General features: G+C 41.0%; 1 protein-coding gene across 1 annotated transcript in view; it reads left to right on the top strand.

Annotated features, from left to right (window-relative positions):
• Positions 1–22,165, top strand: part of rad9b (RAD9 checkpoint clamp component B) — a 67,459-nt gene extending 45,294 nt beyond the window's left edge. Inside the window, exons 8-11 of the mRNA XM_085961584.1 lie at positions 1,145–1,209; positions 8,938–9,063; positions 10,388–10,637; positions 18,541–22,165. Of these exons, the coding sequence (XP_085817710.1) occupies positions 1,145–1,209; positions 8,938–9,063; positions 10,388–10,637; positions 18,541–18,672 (573 nt within the window). The 3' untranslated portion in view covers positions 18,673–22,165. The remainder of the gene's footprint in view (positions 1–1,144; positions 1,210–8,937; positions 9,064–10,387; positions 10,638–18,540) is intronic.
• Positions 22,166–22,403: the final 238 nt, after the last annotated feature.

Genomic DNA, 22,403 nt, shown 5'->3' with positions numbered 1-22,403 from the left:
GAGAATGACTAGAGTATTTGACTGTGATGGGGATCATAACCAAGCTCGATGCATTGTTCACTTGTTGTCTACATACATGCACTTTCCAGCAGAAGTCACTGGATAGCAATCAGGAATGGGAACTCTGGTTGACAATTCCGTCCTTATCCCAGTGATACTGAGGCCAATTGTGGCATTCCAACTACTGCCTGGCTGTGATTAGTCAATTTGACACTGACCATAGATGGAACATGGGATCTTTTGGTCTGTGTGGCTTAGTGCTACTGCATGCAGTATCTTTATCCACTTGGGTAGTGTTTCTCAAATCAGAGACTAGAAACAACAGACAGGTAATTAACCTGGAAAAATTAATAACAGCATGAACTTCTTTGTTGTGAGTTTCCTAGCATAATCATATAGGTGGGAAATCATTTCCAATTTTTAAAAATCAGACAAATGGGCTCATGAAAAGCTTCTGATGAGAATAGGTCAATTTTTGCACCTTTTTTGGTGTTTTATAGGTGTTATTAAAATAAATACTGTGACTTCAAAATGTTCTATCCATTAGAGTTTGATCAGTTACATATATTGCCATTCAATTACATATATCGCCGTTCCTTCATCATCGCTGGGTCAAAATCCTGGAACTCCCTCTCTAACAGCACTGTGGGAGTACCTTCACCACACGGACTGCAGCGGATCAAGAAGGCGGCTCACCATCACCTTCTCGAGGGCAGTTAGGGACGGGCAATAAATGCTGGCCTTGCCAGCGACGTCCACATCCCAGGAACGAATAAAAAAAAAGTTAAACTCCTACCATAGAAAAAGGATTGAAGAAGTGATTGTTCCATTTCACTCGGGACATTTACTACTATTGCGTGATACCTTGTAATTAATCCAGCAGATTTATCTTGAAATGGATTTTCAGTTGTCAAAATTTATATTTGGCCATCCAGCGACTTGCTAATCCATGGTTGGGAGAAGGGAATTATGTAACTGCTGTAATTGAAAGATATGTGAATGCTATAACTATCACCCATTTTAGTTGAAAATGTTTTTTTTAATTGTAGTATTCTACATTATACTGCTAAGGAGAGCTTAATATTTTTAAGCCTTGTATGCTACTATGTTTTGCTGCACATATATTCATTTTTTGTATTTTTAGGGTCTTCTAGCATTTGCAGAATCTATGAGCCTTTCTGTTTCAATCCATTTTGGAACAGCTGGGAAGTAAGTTTGTTTTCTACAGACAGCAGCTTTATTGTAACGAAAAAACCTAAAGATGTATGTGCTGATTTGTAGGTGGTCATCAAACCATGAGCTTGTCATTTCGTTAGTACTAGACCATTTTTCATTTGTGGCCACAGAGCTTAAGAACAACTTATATTTATATAGCACCTTTAATCTAGAAAAACATCCTAAGGCACTTTGCAGAGGTGTAATCAGAAAAAAAATGGATGTGAAGCCAAAGAAGGAACTATTAGGACGGGAGACCAAATGCATGGTCAAAGGGGCGGGTTTTAAGGAGGTGGGGATGCGGACAGGTTTAGGCGGACAGGTTTAGGCAGCCAATTTCAGAGCGAGGGGCCCAGGCAGCTGAACGCATAGCCACCAATGGTGGGAGTGAAGGGGAGGGGGTGGGGTGGTGTTGCACCAGAGACCAGAGTCGAAGGAATGGAGAGTTCAGGAGAGTGGCTATACTGCTGGAGGAGTTATAGAGATAGGGCAAGGCGAGGCTATGAAGGGATTTAAACACAAGGATGAGAATTTTTAATTTGGGGCATTGGCGGACTGGGAGCCAATCCTGTCAGTAGAGACGTGTGTGTGTGTGGGGGAATTGGTGGATCCGAGTAGCAGGGTTGTGAGCTGCGGTAGACGATAGAGGTGGACGATGTTATGGAGATGGAAGTAGGCAGTCTGATACTGGCCGGGAGGGGGATGGAATCGGTGGCAAAGGGAACAGTGTTTGTCATAGGGTCAAAGATTTTTGTTTTGGTCTTCACAGTGTTGAGTTGGAGGAAATTGCAGGTCATCCAAGAATGGTTATTGGACAAGCAGTCTGACAACTCAGGCAGTGGAGTGGTCAAGAGAGATGGTGGAGAGGTAGAGCTGGTTGTCGTCACTGTACATGGATGCTGACCCCATGTTTGTGGCTAATGTTGCCAAGGGGTAGCAAGTAGGTGAGGAAGAGTAGGGATTCTTGGGACTCTGGCAATAACAGTACAGGAACAGGAAGAGAAGCCATTGCTGGAGATGCTCGGCCTATGATTGGATAGGTGAAAGTAGAACCAAGTGAAGGCAGTCCCACTGAGCTGGACAATGGAGGAGAAGGCTTGGAGGAGGATGGTGTGGTCGATGGTAGGGAGGTTGCGAAGGAAGAGGAGAAACACTCTTGTGGAAATTGGAGTGGGTTAGTGATTATTGTAATATTTGCATATTGAATTATCATTGGCCCGCAGGCATCTGTAAGGAATACCTATTATATTCACATGTGATCACATGCTGAGTTGTCATTGGCCTGCAAGCATCTGTAAGGGGTCCTAACTCCATCTTGTCCCCACTGTGCAGTATGATTGAGATCACAGACCTGATGCTTCATAAAAGAGTTTAAACTGTAATACTCCGTTGTCCTGCAAGTTATTAGTTTTGTACAAAGTGTGCAAAACAAGACATGGTGTCAGAACAGGGATTGAAAATGGACATATTTGGAGCTTCCTTGCCTCGAATGAATTGGGAATCTTTGAATTTATTTGGAGAATGGCGCAAGTTCAAGCAACACGTGGAGTTGCTGTTCTCGGGACCGCTGAAAAGCAAAGGGGAGGAAGAAAGATGCAGCTACCTACTCCTGTGGATCGGAGAAAAAGGGAGAGACATTTTTAACACATGGTCTCTCACCGTGGGTGAAGCAAAGGTACTGAAAAGTTATTTTGATCGTTTTGAATCATATGTGATGCCCAAGACAAATACGATATTCGCTAGGTACAAGTTTCAGGAGAAAGTACAAGGAGCTAGTGAGTCGTTTGAACAGTTCGTGATTGAGTTAAAACTGCTGGTAAAAGACTGTGACTATGCCGATAAAGATGAGATGGTCAGAGACCGCATCGTGTTTGGAATACATTCAGCTAAAGTGAGAGAGAAACTTTTGAATGTTGGGTCTGGGCTAACGCTGGACAAAGCTATGGACATAGCTAGATCGCACGAGATAGCCCAAGCACAGTTGAAAACCATAACCGGCGCCATGAGCAGTCGCTTGAACAGACAGTGCATGCAGTTAATAGACACACACCAAAGAACACCGCCCAGAGAGCATGTTTAAGAACAGAAAGAACAGAGAGAATTCTAAAAATGAACGACACAGACATAAAACGCTTCAAAAACTGTGGGTATTGTGGAAACAAGATGCATGGAGAAAAAGAGCACTGCCCCGCCAAAGGGAGGCAATATGCTAAATGTGGTAAACGGAACCACTTTGCTAAAGTTTGCAGGACTGTTTACGGAAAAACAGTACACACACTGCGTGACAGCCAAATGCCAGATAGAGAGCCAAATGCAGAGGAACTGTTTATTGATTCTGTGTCACAGAAAAAACAGATTTCAGAGATAGGAAAACAGGGCACAGAGCTTAGGTTTAAACTAGACACTGGAGCTCAGGTTAATGTAATTCCTCTGAGTGAGTATCACAGCTTGAAGGATGAGTGTGAGCTACAGCCCACCTCACGCAGACTGACCAGCTATGGGGGTGAGCAGCTCATTGTAAAAGGCACATGCGTGATCTTCTTCTTATCGTGTCCACGGACAGTCTATACATAGCCCAGCCAGAACTGGACACATTTTTGCACTTTGTTGTTGGATTCAGCAAGATCTGCAACAGTGCAGGGTTCCTCTAACGATGGGCATTGCAGGAGATGTTGCATAATCTGTGCCTCAGTTCCACATTCACAAGTTGTCGGGCTGGTTGAATATCCCCATTTGCTTAGTGACACCTTTGAGCAACCTACACCGGTCCTAAGTCTGTTAAGGCACTTCCAGATTGCCCAGTTGCAATTAGCTCCTGGGGGAAGGCTTTCATCAGGTAAAATTTCCATCGCTGGGGGTTGTTCAAGACTGGCGAGCCGGTCTTTCCACAAGGCAATGCGGGCTTCAGATGAGGTTGATTGTAATGGAACAACACTGTTCATGAAGCTCTTCCTTGACTTTCGGCGGCTGGGTGTAGGTGTATGACAATGCAGAGGGTGCCTCTCATCTGATGTTTGACGGAGTCGCTCTTTCTTGCTGGCTACCGTTCTTATATCAGGGGGAGCGATACCCGCCAGGATATATAGGCTGTTGGTGTTTGTTGGTTTTAAGCAACCTGTGATAAATCGGCAGCTTGCATTCAGAATGGCATCCATCTTCTTGGCATGAGTAGACCTTTCCCATGCAGGGCAGGCGTATTTGGCAGTTGAATAGCAAAGAGCAAGTGCACTGGTTCGCAATGTTTTCAGGCTTGCTCCCCATCTTGTGTTAGTGAGCTTATTCAGGATGTTGTTTTGTGCGCTCACTTTTGCCTTTGTCTTCTCGATGTGGTTCTTGAAGGTGAGGCATCGGTCAAGGGTGACTCCTAAGTAGATAGGGTGCTCGCAATGCGTCAGTGTTGCTCCACACCAGGTTACTTTCAACTGGCGTTTGGCTTCACGGTTTCTGAGGTGGAATGCACAAACTTGCGTCTTTGATGGGTTTGCGCGAAGGTGGTTTTCTTCATAGTAGGATTTTAGTCCCTCCAAGGCCTCAGAAAGCGTTTTCTCCACGGTGTTAAAATCAGAGCTTTGGGCAGTGACACATAAGTCATCAGCATATATAAAACAGTGTGTGACACCGTCTATAGGTTGGTCATTCATGTAGATGTTGTACAGCAGCGGTGCAAGCACACTTCCCTGAGGAAGACCATTCCTCTGACTACGCCACCTGCTGCGCTTCCCACCTAGTTCAACATAGAACTGGTGATTCTGAAGCATGCTTTCTAACAGCTCTGTTAAGTGAATATCTTTTGTCATCTCTAGAATCTTGCAGAGGAATGAGTGATGAAATGCAAGTACAAAGAAAGCGACATGATGTTGGACTTTTACATTGTTGACACTCAAGCACCTCCAGTGCTAGGTCTAAAGGCATGTTTAGACATGGACCTCGTCAAGCTAGTGCTATCATTGACGGCACCAGTTGAGAAGCAGACAGTCATGGAGGAGTTTGCTGATGTTTTCAAAGGAATCGGACTATTCCCAGGTGAATGCACTATTCACCTTGACCCAGCAGCAACCCCTGTGGTTTGCCCACCGAGAAGGATACCCCTTGCTCTATGTAATCGCCTGAAGGAGGAGCTGCAGAGCATGGAGAATACAGAAATCATCGTCCGGGAAACAGAACCGACAGAGTGGGTCAACGCGTTAGTAGTGGTTGAGAAACCACGTACAGGCAAGCTCAGAGTCTGTCTCGACCCCAGAGATTTGAACAAGGCTATCAAACGCCCTCACTACCCTCTACCAACGCTAGATGACATCACACCCAAGCTAGTGGGAGCACGTTACTTCAGTGTAATGGACGCACGATCAGGATACTGGACTATCAAGCTCACAGAAGAGTCATCTAAGCTAACAACGTTCAACACACCATTTGGACGCTACCGATTTCTGCGTTTACCATTTGGTCTTATCTCAGCTCAGGATGAATTCCAGCGGAAGATCGACAAAACCTATGAAGGCCTCGATGGAGTAGTTGCAATCGTAGACGACATCCTCATCTATGGCAGGAATGGAGGGGAACATGACAGGAACCTCCGTGCGATGCTACAAAGATCACGGGAGAAAGGTATCTGGCTCAACCCCGAGAAAAGCATAATCGGATCCACCGGATCAGTTATTTTGGGCATCGCCTCTCAACTGATGGCATTAAGCCGGATCCAGAGAAAATCTCCGCCATCAAGAAGATGGAGCCGCCGAAGAACCGCGCAGAACTAGAGACCGTACTAGGCATGGTTAACTACTTAGCCAAGTTTGCCCCGAGCCTCTCCGAAATCAACGCACCCATGCGTCAGTTGCTCAAACAATCCAATGAGTTCCTGTGGGACAAACAACAGGACACAGCATTTCAGAAAATGAAACACCTAATCACCAGAGAACCAGGACCAGTTCTTGCCTACTTCGACCCCAACAAAGAGCTCAGACTACAAGTCGACGCGTCAAAGTACGGACTAGGCGCAGTATTACTGCAAGAAGGAAAGCCCATCGGCTACGCTTCCAGATCTCTCTCAGACAGTGAAATCAACTATGCTCAAATCGAGAAAGAGCTATATGCAATTCTGTTTGGATGTAAGCGTTTCCACCAATACGTCTATGGCCAACAAGTCATTGTGGAATCCAACCACAAGCCCCTCGAGTCAATCATGAGGAAACCACTAGCCACAGCTCCACCAAGGCTACAGAGAATGATCCTTCAGCTACAGAAGTACGACTTCACAATCATTCACCGTCCAGGCAAAGACATTCCTGTCGCAGACACGCTCTCCAGAAAGTCTCTTAGCTACCAGGACAGCAGCCTCAGTGAAGGCATGGATGTGCAGATGCACATGGTGTACAACAGCTTACCTGTGAGTGACTGAAAACTGAAGGAGATCTGAGCAGGAACAGAGAAAGATGCACAACTCACACTGCTGAGCAAAGTCATACATGAAGGATGGCCTGAGGAAAGGAGGAAATGCCCTCAGAGCATACCTGAATTCTGGAACCACAGAGACGAACTGTCACAAATCAACGGAATCATTTTCAAAGGGGAGAAAATCATCATTCCTACCAGTCTCAGAGAAGAGATGTTGACAAAAATTCATGCTGGACATATGGGCATGGAAAAATGCAAACAAAGAGCACGTGACATTATGTTTTGGCCCGGAATGTGCAAACACATTGAGGACATTGTCGGAAAATGTTCCATTTGTCTAGAACACTGCCCATCAAATGTCAAAGAGCCCATGATACCTCATCGTATCCCAGACAGGCCCTGGCAGGTCGCGGCAACGGATCTGTTCACATGGAACAATGAGGACTACATAGTGACTGTTGATTACTACAGCAGATTTTTTGAATTGGGCAAGCTTCACAGCACCACATCTGCAGCTGTGATCCACAAGCTAAAGGCAGCCTTTGCCAGGCATGGCATGGTAGAGACTTTAGTCTCAGACAATGGCCCCCAATACAAATCAAAAGAGTTCGAGTCGTTTGCCAAGGCATGGGATTTCACACATGTCACATCAAGCCCACATTACCCTCAAAGTAATGGCCTTGCTGAAAAAACTGTCCAGATTGCAAAAACGCTCATGGACAAAGCCAAAGCGGACAAAAGAGACCCCTACATCAGTCTCCTTGAGTACCGCAACACTCCGGTTGACAACTTCAAGTCACCAGCACAGCTGTTGATGAGCCGCAGACTTCGCTCAATCCTTCCAAGCACCAACCAGCAGCTGCAGCCAGAGGTCGTCAGCTGCAAGCAAGTGCATGCAAAACGTATACAGAGACAGCAACACCAAAAGAGATACTATGACAGGTCAGCTAGACTACTGCCACCGCTGCACAATGGAGAATCCATCAGAATCCAGGAGCAAGACTATTGGAAGCCAGCAGTCATCATCCAGCCAGCTGACACTGAGCGATCGTATCACGTCCGCACCCCAGAAGGACAGGTGTATCGCCGCAATCGCAGGCACCTCCCGAACACCAAGGAACAACACCGTCATTCCGACGAGAGGATCAGTTCAACAGAGTGTGATGAATAGAGCAATACACAAAACACATCATACTTACTTGAACCTGATTTGTTGACTGATTCAGGAGCATGCTCAGTTCCATACCACACAAGGTCGGGACGAGAGGTCAAGCCTAGAGTTATCCTTGACTTGTGAACTGTCAAAGGGTGTAGGCGGATCGCTGCCCTAAAAAATAATTGTACATTGTTATTGAAACGTTGAGATGTTTTCAGTGCTAGTTAAATGCTGAGTTTACTTATATGTTTATGCTACCGAGAACATTATGTAGAAGAAAGGTTTAAAAGTAATGCATAACATTTTTCTTTTAAAAGAAAGGGGATGTAACATTTGCATATTGAATTATCATTGGCCCGCAGGCATCTGTAAGGAATACCTATTATATTCACATGTGATCACATGCTGAGTTGTCATTGGCCTGCAGGCATCTGTAAGGGGTCCTAACTCCATCTTGTCCCCACTGTGCGGTATGATTGAGATCACAGACCTGATGCTTCATAAAAGAGTTTAAACTGTAATACTCCATTGTCCTGCAAGTTATTAGTTTTGTACAAAGTGTGCAAATCAAGACAATTGTGACCCCCATTTCTTGATTAAGTCACAGAGCAATCTTAAAGCAACAACTCTTGCATCAGGGCTAGTAGACTGTATCAATTTTCTCTCCTCCTGAGGTCTTGCCATCGTACAACTTGAGATCTAAGAATCTGGCTGGTAGTTAACAAAACTCCTTCCTAGTATTAGCCAGGGTTCCAGGAAACCCTGTCACTCAACTCTTTTCTAACGGGTCAGTCCCAGTTCCAAGCAGTGCGCCAGGTCTGTCTGAAATCAGATACTTTTAAGACAACAAGGAAATAATTGTAATGTGTGTTTCTGAGATAAATATTTTTTTATTAATAATAAATACTTCCTAAATTCCTAAAATTTGCTCTTTTATTATTTTTGTGCTCTTAAAAGTTGTGAAAAAAGTTTGTAAGATCTGCTGCACATGAATATAATTTATTACCTCCATGTCGTAAATGCTAATGTCACTATGCCAATTTACATTACCTGCTAATTTAAAAATAGAATTTAGCTGAAAATGTCCAAATGCAGACAGTTTTTTTTAAAGGTAAGAAGCATTGAAAAACTTATTTTCATGGAATTGCAGTTATTTTTATTCATGTAATTTACAGGCCAGTTGCATTTAGCATTGATGATATAATGCTTGAAGCTATTTTTGTGCTGGCTACATTAGCTGACACAGGGAGCCGCTCATCATCACAGCACACTCAGAATTTAAAGACTTTTACCAATAAGAGGTACAGAATAGTAGATACTCTTTTGAATGTTTCTTTATCCTGTTGATTTAAATATTTATTCTCTCTTTGATTCCTGCATTTCTTGAATTCCTATTATTTTCACAATATATGATACTTCTGTTTAACAGAGACATGTACACCCTTGCTTAATAGTAAACCAGAGATTATCTGAAGCGATTTCAATGACATCCGTTCAGCTAAGCTCCACTGACGTTCTAATCATAGAAATTTAAAATGTAAATATTTAGTAATACACAAGTGTCTTGTTTAACATATACCATATAGGTGGGGCAGAGAGCTACAACAGTGTTTTACAAGTCTTGTGGATCACTGCTGAAACTATATTGCAGAGGTGTGTACACATTTAAACCTCCTTCCCCTGCTGACCTGGCAGATGACAATTGTGTGATTTTCTTTTCCCCTTTCTATGTTCCTTTTTCTGCATGAATTTGCTTTTATTCTTATCTGTTCCTTTATGACTCAAACACATCTATCAGTCCTGTTGCTGCTTCCTTGCTGCTATTTAACATTCATCTTCCATTCTCCCTATTGTGAATAGCTCGTTATATTGAGCTCCTAATGCTAGTAACTCTAGACAATTTGCAGCACCAATGGTATTGACATCCCACCTCCATGCAACATAAAATATCATAATAATCTTTTAAGGCTGCCATTAGGTCATGTGGAATCAACAAAATTTATATCTGAGTAATATTGAATTATGAAAATGAAAAATAAATCACTTATGATACAGACAACATGACTGTTTGATTTTCACAGTCCACAGGTTCCTAACATATATCCTTAATCAATTTTAAGCAGTAATTCAGCTAAAAAAGTACAATCCTTGTCATACAGTTATGTAGTTGCAATATCACTCAGCTTTATTTTCCAGTAAACCAGACATTGTTAACCCTATATTTTTCCATTTTTAAGAGTAATGGCAAAAATTAAAAATATTTGATTTTTTCCCAATATTTTTGAACCATATTACTGGATTTGTTTCACCTCAATATGTTGACCAGTGAAATCAAATCAAATATTCTGAAATTCTTGTCCCTATATGGTTAAAATTGTAATTTGTAAACTTGATTCATAATAATAAATTGGGTGTCAATTGTACTTCTATTTGGAGCTGGCAGCTAGGTTCAGGCTGATGAATAAACTTTAGAAATTTATAAAATATGTAAATCTCAGCTCTCTTTTTCAGTTTGCTGAAGGTGCACACATTTATGAAAGTTATATGAAATCATGCATATGTGTGTATTAATAATAGTAGTTCATAACAACTACCAGTAACTTACAAGCATTATTTTACCAACAGTGCAAATCTGACAAATAATCAAACTGAAGAAGATATGAATGAATGGATTAATGAAGAGATGAATTCACCTGTAGTAGCCACTTCACAAAAAGATGTACAGTACAGAATTCAGGAAGTAAAGGAATATTGCAGAAGCCCCATATTTAATGAAAACCTGACAAAAAATGTCAAGGCTTCCACTGTGTTAAACAATGATTTAGAGGACGGATTGGAAAATGAGATAGTGCCTGGAACTCCACCAAATAAAAAGGTAGAGTATTGTTTTATAGTATACAAAATATTTTTGAACAGGGTTTGAAATAAACTTATTTTGTTAAATAAAATACATTAAAAAAAATTAATGTATATTGGGCACCATAAATTCATACTGCTGGTCAAGTCTATATAATTGTCTTAGTATAAAGTTTCCCTAATCAAAACATATTTCCTTTTTTAAGAGTTATTTTGAGCACAGAAAGCCTGTTTTTAACACTGACCTGAGAGAAGCTGTTTTGTGATAATTCTCTAATCTAAGCAGGCTGGCACGGTGAAATGTTACATCTTATCACAAGTGCTCCCAAGATTGGAATTCTCTCATTTTTTTCTAATAATGTTTTTCATTCTTTTCAGTAAAAGCTACTTAATTTTGATGAAGGACTTATTATAATTAGATAAATCAGCTGTCAGTACCCGAGCATCTCTCCTTGGTTAAGAGACACTCATTTAATTAAAAAGTGTTTTTAAGCTTGAGAGGAAATGCTCATCTGAATGTTAGTATATAAGAATTTCCTTCAAATTTTTCTGAGTGTGTCTGTGAGTACTTCATAGATCATTTAATTCTGTTACTACAATAAAAATATGAATTTGTGTTAGATTAGACAAATTGGTATTTTTTGTAAGTTATTTCATATTTCTTTTCCTTTCCCTAAATCATTCTCTGGCTGGAGAGCAGACAGGTAGATCACCAGACTGCCACCTTCTCCTAAGTGACTTGGCTCCAATCAGTATTTCACCACTAGCTCATACCCTTCCCTTTCCAGTTTTTTCCACCTTTCTCATGAAGATGCTGAATTACACAGGAATAGGCAGCAGCTTCTATCACAAAAAGCCTCCAGACTGTACGGGGTGACTTAGCAACTGAGCCACTGGTGGAACTCCCACTAACTCTCTTTAACTTGGAACTTATCTGGAATTGCACAATTTAGATTTGTTGGCAAAGTGCAATAGAAGAGAGTTTTACACCACCAACCACCCTTTCCAAAATGTACTACTCACTAACATTAGGGTACTCTCACAATGGCTCAGTGGGAAATACACTGCTTGGTATAGCATTTAGTGATACAGCCCAGAAGGTCTCAGGATCAATTCCTGGTCTTTTCTGAATTTCCTGATTGCAGACGGGGTGGCAACTGGGCTGCTACAATTAACATTAGAGCTCCAGGGCTAAGGAAGGGGGTGAAAATTCAGGGTTCTCACTCCTGAACACAGTGCTGCAACTTCTGCTTGAAAGTGGATGTATCTGGATATTGGTTGCAGACTTAACTAATGTCCTTTATGATAAAATAGCCTACCTACGCTCACTAGTCTAGGTTTTCTTATTTGTTCGCAGGTTGTGGGTGTTACTGGCAATGCCACATTTATTGCCCATTCCTAGTTGCCTTGAGAAAATGATGGTGGACCTTATTGAGCTGCTGTATTCCTTGTGGTGATGGTGCTTCCATGATGGTGTTAGGTAGGGAATTCCACGATTTGACCCAGTGACGATGAGGGAAAGGTGATATGTGTCCAAGTCAGGATGGTGTGTGACTTGGAGGCAATGGTGTTGCCATGATATTGCTGCTCTTGTCCTTGGTGGTAGAGGTTGCGTGGCTGGAAGGTGCTGTCAAAACAAACTTGGTGAGTTGTTACAGTGCATCCTGTAGATAGTACATACTACAGCCACAGTCTGCTGATGTTTGAGGGGTGGATATTCAGTACAGTAGCATGAATGTTGATCAAGTCAATCATCAATGGTTTTGAGTTTTTTGAGTTATTGAGGTTGCAACCATCTAAGTGAGTGGTGATTATTCCATCACACTTTTGACTTGAGCCTTTTAGATGGGGGAAGGGCTTTTGGGAGTCCGGAGATGAGCCACTTGTTGCAAAGTACTCAGCCTATGCCCTGTTCTTGTAGCCACGGTGTTGATATGTTAAGTTAAGCTTCTGGTTAGTGGTGACCTCCCAAGAGGTTGATGGTGGGGGACTTGACAATAGTGGTGCCATTGAAGGTCGGCGGGTCTGATTTGATTTTCTTTTGTGGAGATGACCATTACCTGCCTGTTGTGTGGCACAAATGTTATCTGCCACTTGTCAACCCAAGGCTGGATGTTATCCAAATTCAGCTGTAGGCTGACCTGGGCTGCTCCATTATTGGAATAGTTGGGAATGGAGCTAAGCACTGTGGAATTGTCAGCGAACAGCCCCACTCCTGATCTTATGTTGCAGAGAAGATCATTGATGAAGCAGCTCCAAGGCTGTGACACGATCTGGAGTTGCTCCTGGTGGAACCCAGATTGAGTATTGATGAGCAAGTTATTGTTGAATAGGGGATGTTGATAGCACTATTGATGACTCCTCCCATCACTTTACTGATGATTGGAAAAAGTCTCATAGGGCAGTAAATAGTTGGGTTAGATTTTTCCTGTTTCTTGTGGATAGGATATACCTGGGCAATTTTCCACATCATCTTCTTAGAAAGCGATCTTGTAGCTACACTGGAACTGCTTGACAGGAGAGAGGGACAGCGAGTTCTGATGCACAGGTTTTCAACACTACAGCTAGAATGTTGTCAGGGCCATCGACTTCATTATGTCCTGTGACTCAGTCACTTCTTAATGTCACGAGTGAGCTGAATTGGCTAGATACTGTCATCTGTGATGGTGGGGACCTTGGGACGAGGCTACATAAGGATCATTCATGTCATTTAGGCTGAAGATGCTTGCAACAATTCAGCCTTGACTCATGCCCTCATATGCTGGGCTCTACTATGGTTGAGGACAGGGATGTTTATGGAGCCACCTCATGTTAGTCCACTATAATTTTCAACTGGATGTAGTAGGGCTATAGAGCTTTGGTCTGATCTGTTTGTTATGAAACTTAGCTCTGTTTGCTTTTGGTGTTTAGCATGCAGGTAGTCCTGTATAGTAGCTTCACTAGGTCGATAGTTCATTCTAATTTATGCTTGTTGCTGCTCCTGACATACTCTTCTACACTACCCATTGAACCAGGGTTGCTCTCCCAGTTTAATGGTGATGGACCATGAAGGATGTGCCGGGCCATTAGGTTATAGATTGTGTGGTATATAAGGTATAGAATTCTGTTGTTGTTAATGGCCAACAGCACCTCATGGATGCCACTTTTGGGCTGCTAAATCTGTCCTTAGTTTGTTTCACTTAGCACAGTGGAAGTGCCACACTACACAATGGAGAGTGTCTTCATTGTGGAGATGAGACCATATCTTAAGGACTGTGTGGTGGTCACTCCTGCCAATGCAGTCTGCAAAAGGTAGATTGATGAGGACAAGGTTAAGTTAGTTCCCTCACCATCTGCCACAGGGTTAGTCTGGCACCTATGTCCTTTAGGACTCAACTAACTCAGTCATTGGTGGTACTACCAACTCACTATTGGTGGACATTGGATTCCCCCAACCAGAATATATTCTGTGCCCTTGTTTTCTGAAATGCTTCCTCCAAATGGTGTTCAATATGGAGGAGTATTGATTTGTCAGTTAGGGGAGGTGTAGGTGGTGATTAGCAGGAAGTTTCCATACCTTGTTTGATCTGAAACCAAGAGATCATGATGTTTGGAATCAAAGATGCAAACTCCCAGGTTCACATTTGAGAAATTGACCAGAGGGCTTCCTAGGTCTGTGGAAATGTACGCTAACAAGAGTTGGTTCCTTCAGGAGAGAAATAGGGCAGAAAAAAACTTAGAGTTGTATGTTTATACAAAATTCCTAGTGTCAGCTTGGCTGGAAAGATTGTAGATTCAAACCAGCAGTACAAAAGGAGTACGGTGGTTGAGGTGACTGTTAAAGATTCCATGCCACTATACGAAGAGCAAGGAGTCCTGTTGGTGTCTGGTCAACATTCCTCTCTAGACATATACAACCAGAAAAAATATATTATTCTCATCATTCCTGTTTTAAGGTGTTGTGCAGAAAATGGCTGCTCCCCTAGTCTATATAACAGTCACTGCACTTCAAAGTCATTTATGTGTGAAATGCTTAGCAATGTTTGAGAGATTAATTAGAAACATAAAATATCACAACACAGGAGTTACCCATTTCGTGCCATTCCCCTGTCCCTATCCCTAAACCTTTTAAAATGTTCCTTGTTCAAATATTTATCAATTTTCTTCTGCAAGTTATGGATTTTTGCTTGTTTGGGAATTCCATATCTTAACAATCCTTTGCATTGAAAAGAACTCTCCTAGTCTCTCCTTTCATTCTTTTGATGGTCTTAAATTTATGCCCTCTAGTTTTTGACTCATCAATCAGTGGAATTTTTCCCCTATTTACCTTATCGAAATTGAGGGGTTTTGAGTAACTATCAGACCCCCTCTGAACCTTCTCATAGAAACATAGAAGCTAGGAGCAGGAGTAGGCCATTTGGCCCCTCGAGCCTGCTCCGCCATTTAATGAGATCATGGCTGATCATCCAAATTCAGTACCCTGTCCCTGCTTTCTCCCCATAAGAAATATATCTAACTCCTTCTTGAGTATATTTAATGATTTGGCCTCAACTGCCTTTTGTGGTAGAGAATTCCACAGGTTCACCACTCTCTTGGTGAAGAAATTCCTCCTCATCTCTGTCCTAAATGGCTTACCCCTTATCTTTAGACTCTGATCCCTGGTTCTGGACTCCCCCGCCATTGGGAACATCCTTCCTGCATCTAGTCTGTCCAGTCCTGTTAGAATTTTATAAGTTTCAATGAGATCCCCTCTCATTCTTCTAAACTCCAGCGAATATAAGCCCAATCAACCCAATCTCTCCTCATACGTCATTCCTGCCATCCCAGGTATCAGTCTGGTGAATCTTCGCTGCACTCCCTCCATGGCAAGAACATCCTTCCTCAGATAAGGCGACCAAAACTGCACACAATACTCAAGGTGTGGTCTCACCAAGGCCCTGTACAACTGCAGCAAGACATCCTTGCTCCTGTACTCGAATTCTCTATGAAGGCCAACATTCCATTTGCCTTCTTAACCGCCTGCTGCACCTGCATGCTTACCTTCAGCGATTGGTGCACAAGGACACCCAGGTCTCGTTGCACTTCCCCTTCTCCCAATATATTGTCATTCAGATAATAATCTGCCTTCCTGTTTTTGCCACCAAAGTGGATAACCTCACATTTATCCACATTAGACCACATCTGCCATGCATCTGCCCAATTACCCAACCTGTCCAAATCATACTGGAGTTTCTCAGCATCCTCCTCACAGCACACACAGCTTTGTGTCGTCTGCAAACCTGGAGATATTACATCTAGTTCCCTCGTCTAGATCATTAATATATATTGTGAATAGCTGGGGTCCTAGGACCGATCCCTGCGGTACCCCACTAGTCACTGCCTGCCACTCAGAAAAAGAGCCGTTTATTCCAACTCTTTGCTTCCTGTCTGCCAACCAGTTCTCTATCCAAGTCAGTATCTTACCCCCAATCCCATGCGTTTTAACTTTACACGCCAATCTCTTATGCGGGACCTTATCGAAAGCCTTCTGAAAGTCCAAATACACCACATCCACTGGTTCTCCCTTATCCAGTCTACCAGTTACATTCTCAAAAAATTCCAGATTAGTCAAGCACGATTTACCTTTTGTAATTCCATGTTGACTTTATCCGATCCTGTCACTGTTTTCCAAGTGCTCTGCTATTACATCTTTTATAATGGACTCTAGCATTTTCCCCACTACCCATGTCCGGCCTACCGGTCTATAATTCCCCATTTTCTCTCTACCACCTTTTTTAAATAGTGGGGTTACATTAGCTACCCTCCAATCCATGGGAACTGTGCCAGAGTCTATAGAATTTTGGAAGATGACCAGCAATGCATCTACTATTTCTAGGGCCTTAAGTACCCTAGGATGTAGATTATCAAGCCCTGGGGATTTATCGGCCTTCAATCCTGTCAATTTCCCTACAAATACTGATTTCATTCAGTTCCTCCCTCTCATTAGACCCTATGTTCCCCGACATCTCTGAGAGGTTATTTGTGTCCTCCTTTGTGAAGACAGAACCAAGTATTTATTTAATTGGTCAGCCATTTCTTTGTTCCCCATTATAAATTCCCCTGATTCTGACTACAAGGGACCTACGCTTGACTTCACCAATCTTTTTCTCTTCACATATCTATAGAAGCTTTTAGTCACTTTTTATGTTCCCTGAAAGCTTACTCTCATACTCTATTTTCCCCCTCTTAATTAATCCTTTTGTCCTCCTTTGCTGAATCCTAAACTGCTCCCAATCCTCAGGTTTGCTGCTTTTTCTGGCCAATTTATATGTCCTCTCCTTGGATCTTAACAATTTCCCTTGTTAGCCATGGTTGCGCCACCTTTTTTGTTTTATTTTTATGCCAGACAGGGATGAACAAATTCTGTAGTTAATACATGCGATCTTTAAATGTTTGTCATTGCCTATCCACCATCAACCCTTTAAGTAACGCTTCCCAATCCATCCTAGCCAACTCGTGCCTCATACTGTCATAGTTTCCTTTATTTAAATTCAGGACCCTAGTCTCTGAGTCAACTACTTCACTCTCCATCTTAATGAAGAATTCTATCATATTATGATCGCTCCTCCCCAAGGGGCCTCACACAAGATTGCTAATCAATCCTTTCTCATTACATAATACCCAGTCTAAGATGGCCTGATCTCTAGTTTATTCCTCGACATATTGGTCCAGGAAACCATCCCGTATACACTCTAGGAATTCCTCCTCCACGGTATTGTTACTAATTTGGTTAGCCCAATCTATATATAGATTAAAGTCACCCATGATAACTGCTGTGCCCTTATTGCACGCATCTCTAATTTCCTGTTTAATGCCATCCCCAACCTCCGCATTACTGTTTGGGGGTCTGTATACAACTCCCACTAATGTTTTCTGCCCCATGGTATTTCTCAGCTCTACCCATACAGATTCCACATCAGAGCTAATATCCTTCCTTACTATTGTGTTAATCTCCTATTAATTCTCATGAATAGAACCTGTTTCTCTAGTCTCCCCTCCTAACTAAAGTCTCTCATCCCTGTTATCTTGTTCGTAAATCTCTTCCATACTTTCCATGACTTTGAAGTAAAGTAGGGCACTCAAAACTGGACTCAATAGTATAACTGCAGCCCAACTAATAATTTGTATAGATTTAGCAGTACCTCTTTCTTTCTTTTTGTACTCCATGTCCCTACTTATAAAACCTAGGATCACATATGCTGTTTTAATTTTTTTTTAATCAATTTGTCCTCCCACTTGTGTATCTAAACCCCCAAGTCTCTGCTCTTCTACTCCATTAAAAATGTTGTACTATGTAGTGTATTTTCTCCCCAAATGCATCACCTCTCATTTCTCCACATTGAATTTCATTTATCCTTTATTGTTCTAGTCTAGTAACTTTAGTTCTGTTCAGTTAACCATTCTCCTTATTTCTGTCATCTGCAAACTTTGATATTACAGGAACCTCTCGCTTTACCGGCACCCAAACAACCGGAAATCTCGGTTAACCAGCAAAATTCAGGAGTAGGTTCAGTTAAGTTTTTCTTCATAGTAGTGGCTGTGTAATCGGGGGTTTCTGCACTTGTTGCTAAGCAACAGGGATGCTTGGTCTGTGGCCAGGGTTCTTGCAGCTGTTGCTAAGCAACAGGGAAGCCTGGATTTGTTGGTGTACGGAGCTCTCGTACCTTTAACTATAACTCTGTAATCCGGACTTTTTCATAAACCGGCACCACGCCGGTGCCGGATAAAAAAGAGTTTCCTGTACATTCCTATTGTTCATATTCAAATATGTCTTGAGAAATGCAATTAGGTGCTATATAAATGCAAGTCTTTTCCAGTAAATCATTTTACATAAATTTACAGGCTCAGTTGATATTTCTGAAATGTATTGACCATATTTGTATTCTCTCCAAAAAATTGAGCAGTTGTGCTCACTGTTCTTCAGTGCTGTGCTTTCCAAACATCAGAAAAACTGTTATCAAACATTAGTGAGCCTTGCAGCTGGCAGTGAAGAGGAGGAGGATATAAAGGAAGGAGAATCTAGGCAAAAGTTCTAAGGAGTCAGGAGTGGAAGCCCTGGGAGTATTCTTGCTAAGCACTTCAGGATCTGGAACACTGAAGGGCAGTTTTACAGGGGGGAAAAAAACCAGCTGCCCAACAAAGAAATCTTGTAGAGCTTCAATAACTGCAGCTATGGGATCCAAACTTCCTTATTAGAGTGGTATACTTTTTCAGTGAGGTACAAAAGTGCACATAGCGAAGATTGTGTGCATTTTAAGTTGAACTGTTATTGTTAAACATCACAACCATTTATTTGATATTGAATTTCTGGACTTGGACATCAAGAGCAGTGAGAAAATTATACTATGGAATTACATTAATGCTTTATAGGAGAGATACAGCATGTAAACTAGCCACACCAGTTCTGGATCCTTCTCAGCTTACGGAAGAGCATTTAGACAGCACTCTGCTTCCTTAGCTCAATTTTCTTTTAAAACTTTGAAATCTCAATCACCACTCATTGAGCATTCAAATTTTTACATTTTGCAAATTAAAAAATCTCATGATCCAAATTTAAACCAAAATCAAACCTGTATCACAAAAAAACAAACTTAATTCCAGGTAAGAGCTTTCACCAATTTAACACATTTTCTAATTATAGGTAAATTCATTGATACATGCTTCATTAAGTTCTCTTTTGGAAGATAGCTAATGTGATACCCTAAACTACATTTTATTGGGGGAGGGGGGTAGGGAGGGAGAGAAGAAATGGGGGAAAAAATGGATTAGAGCTTTAAGACAATTGTTACTTTAACTTAATGCAGTAGTCATGTTTTTTTGTTAAGATTTATCATTCAAGCGCTTTGGAACATTTTACTACATTAAAGGCACTATATAAATACAAGTTGTTAAAAGTGAGCAGTAGTTTTCTTTGCCCTAAGGCTGGTATTTATCAGACAGTTTTGTAATAGGATTTCAAAATATACCAGCTCCTACCCAAGATTTCAGTAGTAACCAGTGTTTTCACTAGCTTGGATATTTCTCAAGGTATTTTATGCCACAATGGTTGGTGTACAGAAGTTATTGAAACAATCTCTGTTGTAAAAGTTTGTGTTGTGCATGCAGTTTTTGGAGAAAGGAAAGAATTGTACAAGCACTATGGAGCAGATGCAGTGGGATCAAATACAGCAAACTGTTTAAACTGTGCTACTTGTTAACTGGTCCAGCCATTAAATCTGTAGGTATACTTGAAGCCAAGCCAAATGCAGAGTGCAGAATCTGGAATTTACATGAGCATTTTTTGCCTATGCACTTCAAAAATGTTTTGTGAATCAGTTTGAGACATCTACAATATGGTGTGGTAACAAATGCAATTATTGGGAGAAAAAAATTCAGGTAAAAGTAACCTTGGCAGAATCAGGTATCCAGTTGTCATTATAAATGGGAGCATTAGATGTGTGGGATATTAGAGCTTTATACACGTCAAAGGGAGGCACGTACAGGTTTCTCCAAATAAGTTTAATTGCCAATGGTTCCAGCATTACATTTCACTTATTGAAAAATAATGTACTGCAGTTTGCAATAGGTTAAGAATGCTTGCTCATAATGATTAGAACAAGACAGCTCTTGTAGTAATAACCAAAACTTTTGGAAGAGGTGAGGAATGCAACATGCATGCTCTGAACAGGTATCAAAATTTAGATAATTAATAGGAGGCTGTGGAAAATTCTGGCAACTGACTTCAAGTTGTTCCTATAACTGAGTACTTAAAAATAGAACCATAGATGCTTACAGCACAGAAGGATGCCATTTGGCCCAGTGTGTGTGCAGGCTTTACTTAAGCAAAAATGAAGCTCTGCAGCCTGTACAACTAAAATAAGATTCACATGATGTCTTGTACTACCACTGAAGCATTTTGTTTTTCTATTCACAGCAGTGGAAACTTTGCAGCATAGGTACAGCACAGCAGAAAAAATTACTGCTGCTAAGACTAGATTCAACTAACTAATTAAGTCAATAGAATTCAAAAAGTCTATTATTGACTGAGCCCTTAAAAACTGCATACATACAGAAGCACAGTTGAGCACGCTGTAACACCATCCATATTTACTAGTGTGAATGACTAATGTCAAAACTGATTCCAGCTGAGTATTTGGATATTCAGTACCTACTGTACACATGTATTCTATACAATCAAGTTTGTGAAAAGTTCTAGTAAATATTGTGCAAGTTTGCAGCAAAGTTGAGCATTAGCCAGAAAGTGGAAAATGTAGGACAAAAGGATAACCAGTACCTAACCTTGAAACTTTAAGCTCAATGCGTGTGTAGATTTGACATTTAGAACTGCCAGTTAGCTGAAGAGATAAATCTGTTTGGAGTTGAAATTGGAACAAATTAAATATGGGAATGTAAAGCCCTCCTTTTGAAATTCAAGCAGCAGTAAAGCTTACTGAAAGTTGACCGAGAACATAGCATTTAACTAACAGAAATCCAAGATCATGTGCAATGATTGCACGGTGTAGTGTTTGTTTATACTGCAAACAGGGGTTTGCAATGGCTGTATAATGCTGGTGGTCAGTTTGAACTTGGTTGTATTATCTTAGTAATTTTTTAAGAGAACATGGGGAGGAGGATGTCCTTAGACTGGTATGACATTTTGTCTTGGATTTTAAATAAGCACCAATTCTATAAGGAATCCCAGGGAACTAGCTATTTTTATTCCCCAGCACTTTTGCTCCCAAGTTCAAGATTACAAGTGCTGTGAAAATATTCCAATTTGATCATTTCTGACAACTTGTTCATTTTGAAAGAAAACAAGCATTAAAGAAAATATAATTATCCTCTTTAAAATATCCCTGTGCCACTCACTAGCTAAGATGGATGGGTAGATAAATTCTACCAGTGTTTTGTAACTAGTCACTAGAAAAAACTTGGAGTTTGTGTTTTATTGTTGTGGAGGATCAGAGGGGAGAAAAGATACATCACTAAGAGAGGGATAGGGACGGGACTTGTCGTGGGGAAGCAGGGCTCATCCCTTGGACCAGAAGTGGGAAGTTGATTTTCTTTCAAATCTTTTCAATGCCTGACAAATATACCTAGATGATTTATTAACACAGGAAAAAAAAGTCAACACTTTCGCAGAGTTGGCAACATTGCAATTTAAGGATCTTCCAATTTTAATGGACTTTGGTAATGCTAAACCTTCATTTGCAATTACTGATTTGTGGTGTGTATTTGTCACATTGTTAGTAATTTAAGATATTAAAATGTCTTAATTTTAACCAATGTGATTGTATAATATACATGTGTTGACAATCAACTTAATTTTCCAGTTTGTTCATGTGTTTCTGACACCATCATATAGGCTGCATTTCTGTTCTAATTCACTAAAGGTTTGAAAAGATAACTTATGTATTGCACAACTGTCTAGACTATATATTAAGTGGCATTTTATTTATAGGCTGTGGAATATGGACATCAAACCAATACAGAGGTTTGCTTTTATGTAAACCAACAAATTCTAAATTGTGTTCACATCAGTATGCCACTTTGAGAATGACATTCCACTATACTGTGGCTTCATTGATGAAAGATACTGAGAGATACTTTTCAATAAACAAAATCTAATGGTGTTCAAAAGTTCTTAATACTTGCTTTAAATATAGTACTTTTAAAAACTGCAAGTTAGTGAGTCAATAAAATAATTTTGTATGCAAAAGTATACAGTTTTTTTGTGTAATAAAATTGTACTTGAGACTGAAAAAATTACATTAGCATTTGAGAGTTT

The sequence above is a fragment of the Somniosus microcephalus genome, chromosome 19 (assembly GCF_052327205.1).
Source record: "Somniosus microcephalus isolate GS21.2 chromosome 19, FLI_Smic_1.0, whole genome shotgun sequence".
Classification (NCBI taxonomy): domain Eukaryota; kingdom Metazoa; phylum Chordata; class Chondrichthyes; order Squaliformes; family Somniosidae; genus Somniosus; species Somniosus microcephalus.
Note: the sequence above shows the minus strand (reverse complement) of the source record. Positions and strands in the feature narration are given on the sequence as shown.